This window comes from Nuphar pumila, chromosome 2, assembly GCF_984573655.1.
Source record: "Nuphar pumila chromosome 2, dmNupPumi1.hap1.1, whole genome shotgun sequence".
Taxonomy (NCBI): domain Eukaryota; kingdom Viridiplantae; phylum Streptophyta; class Magnoliopsida; order Nymphaeales; family Nymphaeaceae; genus Nuphar; species Nuphar pumila.
Genome location: NC_143250.1, coordinates 26607625 through 26620325, shown reverse-complemented (window position 1 = coordinate 26620325; position 12701 = coordinate 26607625). Strand labels below are relative to the sequence as shown.

General features: G+C 38.1%; 1 protein-coding gene across 2 annotated transcripts; it reads right to left on the bottom strand.

Moving 5' to 3' along the window:
- Positions 1-1827: 1827 nt before the first annotated feature.
- On the bottom strand, positions 1828-11199 carry LOC149845080 (uncharacterized). Of its 2 annotated transcripts, none has more exons than XM_089995489.1 (6): positions 10856-11199; positions 10425-10596; positions 8536-8629; positions 4229-5083; positions 2695-3164; positions 1828-2303 (listed from the first exon to the last, which is right to left on the bottom strand). In XM_089995489.1, exons 4-6 carry the CDS (start codon positions 5081-5083, stop codon positions 2195-2197), a joined length of 1434 nt encoding a protein of 477 aa, XP_089851615.1. In that variant the 5' UTR covers positions 8536-8629; positions 10425-10596; positions 10856-11199; the 3' UTR covers positions 1828-2194. The 2 variants fall into 2 exon arrangements, with proteins under 2 accessions (XP_089851615.1, XP_089851616.1); XM_089995490.1 differs by having other exon boundaries at positions 4229-5031; positions 10856-11189.
- Positions 11200-12701: the final 1502 nt, after the last annotated feature.

Genomic DNA, 12701 nt, shown 5'->3' with positions numbered 1-12701 from the left:
TTTGATTAGAATTCTTCTTCTTCTTCTTCTTCTTCTTCTTCTTCTTCTTCTTCTTCTTCTTCTTCTTCTTCTTCTTTCTTAGAGTTTTTTTAATATCCATTGAAGTTGTTTCAAGGTATTAGGATGAGAGACGAAGGTGTTGGTGGTTCAAATGCAAACATATAAATCGTGTGTCTTGCCAATTCTATCGGCTGATTCATGGTGGATCAGGTCTGGAATAGGTTTGAAAAATGTTTTAAAAATATTTTTAATTCAATATCATGCTTTAAAATGGATTTACAAAATCATTTTTAGTACATCTATACCCAAACGGCTAAACCGGGAAATCGGATAACCTAAAATGCATAGTTTTGTATTCCTACATAATTTTAGATGGTTAAATCTTTGTGTCCATTATCATTGGATATATATTTTCTCTCTTACATGTGTTTACAGTTTGAATCATGTTCCCTGCAAATTTATTTCATGTGTTTTATGGTGTTTTCGCATGTTAGCATCTTAAACTAGTTATTCTGTGAAAAAATCATGATTTATTTTGATAGTTTAGATTTCAAATGGGTAAACCCAATCCGTTGACACAACTACATGCGACTAGCCTACTGTGTATTCCTTTATGGGTAGGCAGCCCCCTAGAATTTACTATCTAAAGAGGATTAGAACCTCATTCCTAGGCAGGTTCTTTAGATAGAAAAAGAAAAACTCTCCCACTTTTCACTTGCAATTGTCTCATCTATGACCTTCTCTTGCTTCGACGATTACTGATGATGATGGCAACTTTAGTAACCGGAATAAAATAGCCAAGTGGCATTATTAACAATAACAGCAAAAGCAACAAACAAGAGAAGCACAGGCACTAGCAGAGACAGGAACACCACCACTATCACCTTAGCAGTTAAACGACTTCAAGTGCATCTTTATAATCTTGGTGCTATCATCAATAATTTGGTTTCTGATGCGAATAACCAGCTGAATATACCAAGGGTCGCAATCTGGTGGCTTTATTACTCTTAATTATATCAGATTGTGAATAAAACAGTGATCTTTACTCTATCAATGTGTCTGTCAATGAATAGTGAACTCAAGGCCAGTGGAGCCAACTCCAACCACTGGCAATATCCAACAATATCTTAAAATGGTCCCAAACTGAAGCAGCCCAAGGAAAGTCTTGTACTTAACTTCATCTGGCTTATACAGAGTGGTAGGTTGATATCAGTCGTCTTCTAGGCAATAAGGAAGCACACATGCATTCTCACTTGCTTTGGCTTGGCTTCCACTGTCATGGTTAACAGAGTTGCTTAAGAAGCAATATTTCGCTGCTGTCATCACTGTCATGGTTAACAGAGTTGCTTAAGAAGCAATATTTCGCTGCTGTCATCAAAGCCTTTTGCCATACACTGTAAAGTAATGGCAAAGCAATAAGAGATCAAGTCTACAAGCACAAAACACAATTAAATTGTGAATTCTCCAATTACAGAGACCAACTATTTGCAAAACAATAAGAAAGCAAGTCTACACGCACAAACACAATTAAATTGTCAATTCTGCATTAAAAATGACAGAACAGAAAAAATAAATGGAAAAAACTTACGAAATCTACAGCTCAGAGAGAGAGAGAGAGAGAGAGAGAGATGGCTGGCTGCAAAAAGCGTTGTCAAGCACATTCTGTGGTTTGAGAATATCCAGTCACCAGACGAATATATCTAGCCCTTACAGGCATCCAACATGGCCAGACTATTATGGACCAAACCAGAACCAAGTAGGTCAGGCGATCCCCTTATCAAGAGAAGATGTCAACTTTCAGTTCACCATGACCAATGAGAGAGAATGTTTCATGGTCTAAGCCACCTTGACTCAGTTTCTCATTTTGGCAACAGAATACAGCTGAACCAGTACAATGTGCATGGCATCATGCAATAGTACAGTTAAGCCTGTACCATGTGTGTGTGTGTGTGCACATGTTGCATCCGTATGTGAAATAAATTGGCAATGAAGATCTATGAACATAAATATTACTGCTGACATTCAAACACCCAACAACCATGAATCATTCCTAATCACAACACCTGCACAATGGATACATGAGAAGTTGAGAACACCATGACCATGATTTTCATCATAAACTCCACTCCAATAATTGGTAATCTCGATGACAGTGGTATACATCTCTTACTATCATCAGGCTACAGAACAATTCTCAGAATCTACAGCATAGAAGGGCCATCTTCCATCCTCTATGTCTTCTAAACTGCTTGCGATCTGCTTCGGACATCTTCACAGGGCTAGTGTTCCACTCTGAAGCCAATCTACAACAGAAGATAACAGTTAAGTTATTATTTAAGAGCACAGTTCCTATCATTTGAAGATGCGTTCAAGATGCTTACTCAACCAGGCAATAGTCAACATGGAGTAGGGACTGAGCTACATCTAGTGAACCTTTAATTGAATTATCTAGTTCGATCCTATGAAAAAGATGATCAAGTCACCCCCCATATTCTCCATTTACAAGGGGACACAAAAACACACCAAATCAAGCGGCTGGATTTGGTTCTTAAACCAACAAAATAAACGAGATTTCGTGCAATGTTATATCCATAACAAAGAAGGGTCATTTCTATCATAGTTCACACACTTAAAATACTAGCTAAGAAGCTTCATGAACTTACATGAACAAGGTAAAAAGAAATGTGTACATACATGGGGAACGCAAAGGAGTGTGTACTGGTTGTGCTGCTATCAGATCGCAGAGATATGCTACCCGAGTACGCAACTGGACCGCAATTTGCAATCGAATCAGATGTGGAATTCCTTCCAGGGTACAGGTTCCCAGATAGCTCTCCTTGGTTGTTGCTTGAATTCCTTGTTTCAGAACAATTCATCTCATCAAAGTGCATTGAGCCCTGACAGGAAGCACCGAGACCTACTGAGCCACCATGTTCAAGTCCATGCTCAGCTAAAACATGACTATCTTGGCAACCGTCCTTATAATCTATGGCTTCTTCCACACTTCTATCTGCTATCGTTAATGGTCCTGGCAATTCAGAATTGATAATTATGCTTCCATTCTGTGCCTCGGTGCTAGATAGACGGTTCACTTCTTTAGCAGAATTGAAATTTGTGTCTTCAGCAGTAATACATGAGTCGGTGGTCTTCTCTTGAGTTCTGACCTATTTCACACATACAAATAACCAATTAAGTTCAAGGTGATACAAGCAGAATCCAGACAGATATGCAGCAAGCATAGATGCAAAAATACACAGGCAAACACGTTTATATCATTTTGTTTTTTCTACATCATTGAATATCTACTGGACACAGTTAAAGTTGTGAACCACCTGGAACATAAACACCATCACTCTGTAAGTTGACCCACCAAGTCATAAAAACAACAAATAATTACTCAGGGAAACTGAGAGTATTTCAGTGTCTTCAGGCCAAAGTACATAAGTTTGAGACTGAATTTTCCGTCCCCCAAACCTAGGGATGAAAACAGTTCAGATTCAGGTCAGGTCGAATGTGGTCAATACCATAGCCGACTAATCGGGTGTCGGCTAAATGGATTAGAATTCAGATTCAGATGGTTCTATCCATACCAAGTCCTCTTTTTTACATGTAAATGGATTCGGATACCCATCAAATCCAAGTATTTGTCAAATTCGGTAGCAAAAAATCAAAACCATATATGCATCCACTTACAATTAGATATGGTTTTGGCTTACCAAATCTTACTAAGGCTCTGTTTGGGAGCCGGTATTGGAGAGGAGATGAGAGGGGTGATGGGAGTGGAGATGAAAATGGGAGATGTGAATGGAGTTGTCAACAGCATCCTTGTGAGGATGTAGTTGAAAATGGCTTATCTCCACCCACATCTCCACTCTCAACACCATTCTCATCTCCCAAAACAGGGTTCCCATACACCTGCAGGGTTGGTGGAATTAATTACACCCTCATTAAATATCATCTCCCCTCTCATCTCCAGCTCCCAAACAGAGCCTAAATGGAGTCGGATTCGGTCGGATATCAGATAAAAATCTGATCCATTGACAACCCTACCCAAACCTTAGCCCTGACTCTCACATCTGAGTGAATAGGCTAAGAAAATTTGGGTCTCAAACCTACATCTCACTTCAGACTTAGGTCTCTATCAAGTTAGATTTCAGAGGGTGCTTCTATTGTTAATAATCCAGTGAAGCAACACAGGTTAGCAGCATAAATCTTGTGCTACGGTTACCTGATTATCTTTTTGTTGGCCCACCTCACTATCAGCAATTTTAGCAGCATGGCGCCCAGCTGTCGACACTACACTACCTGCTTCATTAGACATCAGCTTTTCACAGGCAATATATTTGATTGCACCAGGCCAGCCTCCAATAAGTGACTTGTCCAGGTTATCATTATAGATAGCTTCCTTATCTGACAGTGATAATTGCAGAGTATGATCTTTCCCTTGTTTGCCTTCAGAATCAACAGGAAAGTCATCCACTATAGAAGCCCCTGTTGTGACCCTTTCTGCAGAGACATCATTTTGATCATCCACATCCAAATGTACTAAATTGGGAAGTCTCTTCTTGTCTGTTTCACAGTTCTCTAACAGATATTTTTCCTTGGAAGGCAAACCCTCGTCCACACAGATATCCTTGATGACATGGTAACCACCCTCCTTACAGCAACAGACCAGCTCTGGGGAGACTTCTATAACAGCTTTATCAGTACATAGATCTGATAAAGCTTTATCAGATTTATCAGTGCATAAGTCCGTTTCCTTCTCAGAAGATTGAGTCTCAGAAAAAGGGAGTGAGTGACTGCAATTGTTCTTTCTTGTACAAACTGCATCTTCTGTCACAATATCATTATGCAGTTGGCATCCATGGTCAAGTCCATCATCTCCAGCAGACTCTTGCAAAACCGATGGATCTTCTTGGGACTCATACCTTTTGGGCTCCATAACAATCATAAGGCCACACCCTCCAGCAGCCTCTCTGACCTTCATATCAACCCCAGACATGGCAGTTCCTTTATGAGTTGTCAAGAAATCTGGAACCATGTTCCACATCAAGGAGGGGATAACAAGAATCAGTGGGGCCATCTGCAGATATACATGATTTTAACATCTGAACAACAACTCAAAACATGGTGTGAAGTACGACAGCAATATGGTGAAAATAACTTCTACTGTACCATGAAGATCATGTACCAACAACCATCCACACAAACACAAGCACAGGCACATAAAATGGCTGAATGGATGTAACTGCAACTAGGTCTAAACAATGAGTAGTTGCTCTATGAAGATAACCACACAAAAATAAATATCAAGCAAATGACACCAATGTCCTTCCTTACCTCTATTAGCATAACAGGGCACTTTAAAAAAAACAGTGGAGAATATGACACAAGGTTTTGGACATGGCTAAATGCAGCGCTCACCTTACATGCACATTTCATATCTACCTGAACCAGGTGACATCTTTGCTATATAAACAAAAGATCAAATGCATTTATCAAAAGCTTGCCAAACTAGCAACTGAAAGTTCAAATCCAGCAGGAAATCTGGGTTATTCTACTGTTACTTCTTGCTCTGGTATTTCAGTTGTCTGCCCCTAAATTCATGTTCAATTTTTCAGATTTCCTTTCTGTGTGTGTGTGTGTGCGTGTGTGTGTGTGAGAGAGAGAGAGAGGTGGTATCATTGAAGTTAATAGACCATCACAACAATGAAATAAAGCATTGAATAAAAGGCATAACTAGTTTGGCCTGCAGTTTCTGGATTCTGACAAACCCACAGACCAGACCCTTCTCAGGTCAGAATCAGGATCAACCAGTGCTGACATGTTGGAATGAAGCAAATCAGTATACATTTTCACAAAATATGAGCTTATATAAGAGCATAATAATCCATAGACCACATATTGCATTATTTACACCAACTATCCAAAAGAAAGACTTTGATCTACTTCACAGAGGCAAAGACAATTCATAAAACCGACAATACCAATTTCATGATTAACACACATTCAAAAGTAATGGCAGTAAAATTCTCCATTACCATGACTACTTTGACACAGTACTGACTAAGTATAAATGGAGTTGGACTTTGTAGAAAGGTAGAAATGTAGTGCTACATGTAGCATTGATAGTCCTATACATCACAAAGTAGTAGTAGTCAATGCATTAAACCTTCACAATGAAGGACAAAAATTTACAAGTATCATTATATATATCATAGTTTAATCTATAGGTACATAAAAAATACCTGATATAAAAGAATTATTTGTTACTAGGCAAAAAAAAAGGTAAATGGATCTGCTTTATTGAATTATTCCTTATTTTCTAGATTCTTGCCTATCTGAAAAGGAAGCAGATCATATTAAAAGTACCTGTCAAAGCTTAAGAGTTATCATTGCATGAAATTTCTATCTTAATCATTATAGTGGTGTCTGCCCTTTCCAAGGTACATGCTGAACATAGATACTAGGTAACAATTGACAAATCTCAGCCCTTTATGTGTAAGTTAATAACTAGGTCAATTGTCTGAAGCTGACGCTCCCATAAATATTGCAATAAAATGTTTTTCTTTTAACCACAATTAATATTTAGAATCAAATAGAGGTGAATGGAGGCTTCCTCATCTTAAGACTGCCTGGCCACCTTGTTGATGTATCCAACTCACTTAAAGAGTCCGCTAAAAATAGTAGAAATATGTTTATCCCATGTTCAAATTTTCAAACGGAAATTTTGGGGACTAGATATTGAACAAGAAATGACTCATTACATCAGCTTTTGTACTCCAAGATGCACACAAAAGTACGCATGTGAACACACACAGAGAGGTCTGTACAAACCCCTATCACCTCTGCAGACCTCTCTCTCTCTCTCTCTCTCTCTCTCTCTCTCTCTCTCTCACACACACACACACACATAAAGTAAATACATATTTCCGAAATCCGAAATAAAAATAGTACACTCAAATCCAAATATGGTAATACTGGATCAGAAAAAGAAGAAGAATAAAAGTGAGTTATTTGCATGAGAAAACTGCAACCATATTAGATTTTGATATGATTAAAAAACGGAACCAGGTTAAAATGATGAGTTAATTTTTATTTGAATCCGTAAAACCATACAATTTAACATATCTGCATCCAACCCAAATAAGCATTTGGATCTTACTTCACGGATTTGAATATGAAAATTACTTTTTGAACTTGGATCAGCTGTCCAATTATATATGAAAAATACTTTTTGAACTTGTTAGCTACATAAAAATGGTGGTATGAGACAACACACACACACACACAGAAGCTCTGTTTGGAAACTGCCTGTTGGAGGCATCTAGGGTTGTAAATACGGAATCCCCATAGTTTGTTGTTTTGACAAATTCAGCTGATTGTTTGGGATACATAGTACAGTTTAACTAAGTATTCACCACTTTCACTTGTGTGGTTGTTTGGAATGCAGTTGGGAACCTAAGATTAAAACCGAGAAGACTGCTAGGAAGGTCATCAGAGAAGTTGGAATATCCATCAATGGCAGCCGGGGTAGTCTTCAGTAACTACCACCTCATCCATGTGGGAAGTGAAATGAGGAACTGGAGTTGGCAAGTGCCACTCCAGTTCCCTCATTTCCTTTAACAGCATTTATACCAAACGGTTTTAGAGCTGGGTATCCCCAGCTCCACTCTCGTTGCCTGTGATGGGCAGTTTCCAAACAGTGCCTAAAGGGTTGGATGGAGGAATCTCATAAAAATGAATGGGATATTCCAAAGGAATGTCAAAAAGTTAAAACTTTTTGAGGTTATCAACAGCCATAGCTTTTTTTACCTTTAATGCATGTTAGGATCCGGCTCCTTAGATTCATAAGGATGTCCACATTAGACACCTTCATAAAAGACTAAAAACAGCCACGGCTAATAATTCTGTACTGCAATAATATGGTGGTACTGAAACAACATATATATATATATATATATATATATTCACTACAAAATGAAATATGCTAAATGGGTCGACATGGGCTTTACAGAACCTTTTTCTTTTTTGTAATTTTGACCTCGTAAATATGTTGGGCATGGTCAATTTGCTAGGGAATGGACACCTAGATCATATTTTCTCAATTAAAAACATTTTTTCAAGACTGAAAATTTTCTGAAGATTTCATGCCATTGATTTTTCAAACTCTAAAAACCTATCCACGTGTCAAAACCAAACGATCCAAGAACCAGTCAATACTGTATTTTAAAAAGAGATTAAAAAAACCTGAAAAAGTTATTTAGCATGTTTCATTTTGTAGGTTTTCATCACATCACTCTACATACACACACATTATATATATATGGCAAACAAGGGGAAACATTGGAGTGAACACGAAAAAGACAAGGGACTGCCCAGTTTGCAGGTTATGAGACCACACAAAATTGGAGTAGTTGTGACAGAAACAATGAAATCTTCACTTTTTGGCAGAGTATTTGCCTTAAAAGAAAACAAGGTAACCAAAAAACCAATAACATAGCCAAAAAATCACATAAAGAGTAAAATCATTACCAAATTTCATGCTTCAAAAACTCCCCTTCATGTTCTGATCTTTTTTCCAGTCAACTAACAGCAGTCCAAACATTGTAGTGTCATTCTTTTTCACCTGAATGCAATAATTTTTTGGGTTAACGGAAGAGAACAGAAGAACTATTTGAAAAAGGAAAATCGGACAAATGTGGTTCAATGCAAAATGAATTCCATAAATAGCACACCAACATACATTTTAGCTAGTGAATTTTGCTTAACAAAAGAAAGAAGATTTCCTTCATTTTTTTATCCTTGCACATTGTAAATAAAAAATAAAATGCACCAAAGTAATTGTCTAGGCACCAATAATTTATGTGTATGTGTTATGTGACGACATAAATGCATATAATCGTCAACTTAAACTGAAGCCCTCTTCAATAAATTGAGTACCAACTGCTAAATGAACATTGAACAAAAAATAGATGGAGTATACAGAAAAGGTAAGTCACATAACTAAACTTAAGACTATTAACATGAAGCGGAATACATTGGGGACCCACTCCAGTTGAAAATTATGTTGATAATCAGGTCGGACACAAAGGGAAAGTTAACAAATTAGCTGCACTTAAAACTTTTAGATAACTGAAAGATCTCAAGCAAATTGAGGACCAATTAGTGGTTTGGAATGTCATACCAAAACATATGGAGCTTAACGAAATGGTCATGCATTGACCAAATATGATCTTGGGCAATGAAAATGATAAAAATTTGAAGAATGCCTTCAAAACAGGACAGGAAAAATGATAGAGTTTATGATTCTATTTAACTTTTCAAAAATGACCTCAACAGGCAGTCTATCTCAAAACAAAAAAGACTTTTCATGATAGACGGTATGCAATGTTTTAGACATTACAATGTATAGGTTTTCAGCACTAAAACAGCAACAAGTATTTAAAGCTGAATCATGATATACTCAAGGGAAGCAGAAACAGCAGAAATACGAGCAAGGGGAAATAACATGAAGCAGAAGAAATTATCACAAAATCATCTGTGCATCATTTAAATTTCAACACATTCTTCCTGATAGGCTATGTGCAAGTGATAGACAAGGCATAGAAGAAAAGAAAGAACCACAAAGAAGGCATCAGAGGACGACAACAGGTGGTGAACTGTTACAGGTGAACTAAACTCCCTTTCAGTTACTTCTCTTTTTCAAATTTCTCTTGCACCATTCATGGAACCATTGCATCTGCCAGAATAAAGTGAACACCTCATCCTTTGTGGAGGGGCCCGAAGAAGCCTTCAACCCAAGAACATGCCAGCAACTAGAAGAAAGCCTGTCTTCCCTTTTACGCCCAACCCCATTTCGAAAAAAGAGGATGGCAGGAAAAGAGAAAAAGCACCTTTTAACGAAAAGACTCACTCTGGCCCAAAGGTAACAACATTTATGTATCATAACTATTAACTACAGCCAATCTGTAAAAAAGCTCCCAACATCATTTCTCTCTTTCTTTATTTTAAATTGTCATCTACCACAGGAAAAACTTAAATTTAAAAGCAAATTTTAGATTCACTTTTTATTTTCTTTCCCAGGTGCCACCCACTTCCTGTGAGACCAACTACAGTAATATGGTCTCTACATACAAAAACGGGTACAAGCCAAAATGCTAGTTGAACTTTTTTCACTGTGTGTCGATTTCTGATCAGAACCATCACCAAAAAATGGCTATATTCCAAATAGGTAACAGAAAAGAAAAGGTCTACCAAAATTTTAGAACAAACCCAAAATAACAAAAAAGAAAAGACAGGAAGTCAGAATCCACTTCTGTTCTAACAAATTCTAATAGAATAGAAAAGACGAAAGCCATAAACATATATATTAAAAGAAATAGAAAGAGGAGGAGAAGAATCAGAATAGAAGCATCACTTACCCCTTTGCCAAAAGATAGTCCCCACTAAGCAAAACTCCAAAACCAACAAGAAGTTTCCTTCTGAACTCGGCCCAAATTCAAAACACCAACAAATGGTTCCTTCAGAATTCGATCCAGAACTCAACGAAAACACCCTCTTCACCAGAGACAAATGGAAACGTCCAACAAATAACTAAAACAACAGAAACCCATCTCAGAGGTTCAGCAGACAGATTAGATTAAAGACAAAAAATAACGATACAAATTCAAAACACCAACAAATGGTTTCCTTCAGAACTCGATCCAGAGTTCAACTAAAACACCCGCCTCACCAAAAAGAGACAAAAAAAATCCACTAGATAACCACAACAGCAGAAACCCATCTGAAACTTCATCCGAGAGATGAGACTAAAACCAACTCGATACAAATTCAAAATACATCAAAAAGTTACCTTCAGAACTCGATTTAGAACACAAGTAAAAACACCATCTTCACCAAAAACAAATCAAAAAAGTCCAAGAAACAGCCAAAACAGCAGAAACCAATCTCGGACTTCAGCGGACAGGTTCGACTAAAACCACAAACAGACACTGTTGAGAACTACTTTGGACACCATCTCCAGAAAGAAAGAATCACTCTAGTGGAACACACGAAACAAACAAAAAAGAAAAACCAAACCAAGATCAAGAGGAGCCGGATTTGGCAAAACACGCGTACTCAGAGTCAGAAGCAAAGAAGCAAGCAAAACCAATTTAAGGAAAAAAGAAAAGGACAATTTGGGTGATCATGCATCACAGGGGCCATCTGGCAGCGATTATTATAATCACCAACCCGTTAATTATTGATTAAGGGACGAAAAGTCAATCACAATTCGGATATTTATTGCTTCCTCAACTGACTCAGACTCTTTTGCATTAAATGCCGGGGCAGAGGGAGAGTTAATATCTTGGTCGTTGGATGCAGGCCGCCTGAATCAGCCTCCCTTCCATGTGGCAACCACCAAAACCAGAGCTTCCTTAATATGGATCTGGTTTTAACTGATCCGACCCGATAATCTGCAGAACACCGTTAGGGGCTACTTAGCTCCATCCTGGTATACGAATACATTAGACATTTCACCTGAGAATCAACTTGTAGTTGTTTCTTGGATATGATCTGGACTTGGACCACCCTGGTCAGGCCGTAGAACATCATGGACTGGGGTTGGAGATGGGTCGAGCATGGCTCTGGTCATGCATAGCCCGATATCGCATCTATTTATATCCAATCCGGTCCAGTTCCAGATCTGACATGACGGCGCCAAATATTTTCCAGATACAATATGGATTTGGATCTGGACTATTATAATACCCGATAATATGGGCTGGATATGTTTGGAAACATTTTTTTGTTTGAAGAGAAGGTGGGAAAAGGTAAACAAAATATGCTTTCATTGATATTCGAACTCAAAGTACTCGCCCAAGCAAGCTTAACTTCAAACTTCTAATAAGATCAGATGCATTAGTGCCAGTATGATCACACCAAAGTAAACATAAATAGGAGAAAAGATAATATTACAATTGAGGATATGTTTGAAAACATATTGGGATCTTGATCCACACTTGTATCCGTAATTGATTGTCGTGGCAGCAAACACTCTTTTACAGTGTTGATGAATCAGGACTTGGCCCGGTACTCATGTAGAAACTGGTTTGGGCACGCTCAAATAGATTCGATTAAGGGTATCAGTGGATCAGGTTTGAGCCGGACCCATACCAAACCCTATAGGGTCAGGGTTTGGTGATAAAGAAGGAGGTCCGATTAAAATCTGGGTCAGACCCAAAAGATCCAATTAATAGATTGACTCTGGTATGGTTTGTGAAATTTTATACCAAGCCCAGGTCAGACCCAAGTTCCAATTAAAATCCGTGATTTTTAAATGTAGAAAAGATTAAAAAATATATATTTCATTGGATATGGACTGGGTCTGGTTCATGTAATCCTTATAGGACCCACGTATGGTTTTTCATGTGGTAGATTCGATCAGACCCAGAATGAGCACCTCAAAGTCGGATGCAGGTTCTGACCCAGGTGGGTCCAAAACCATGCCCCGCCTGTTGATACCCCTAGATACAATGTGTGGGACCTACAGGATGGCAGATTGATTGATGGATTTGGACATGGTTCCGGTGCTTCTAAACCAGATCCAGTTCAATGCAGTATTAGGTCCAAGGTCCGGCCGTCTTTTCTTTGATTTTATGTCCAAACCCAGACAGTCGGCTTTAGGTCAGATCTGACCCATTAACGATCCTAGTTAG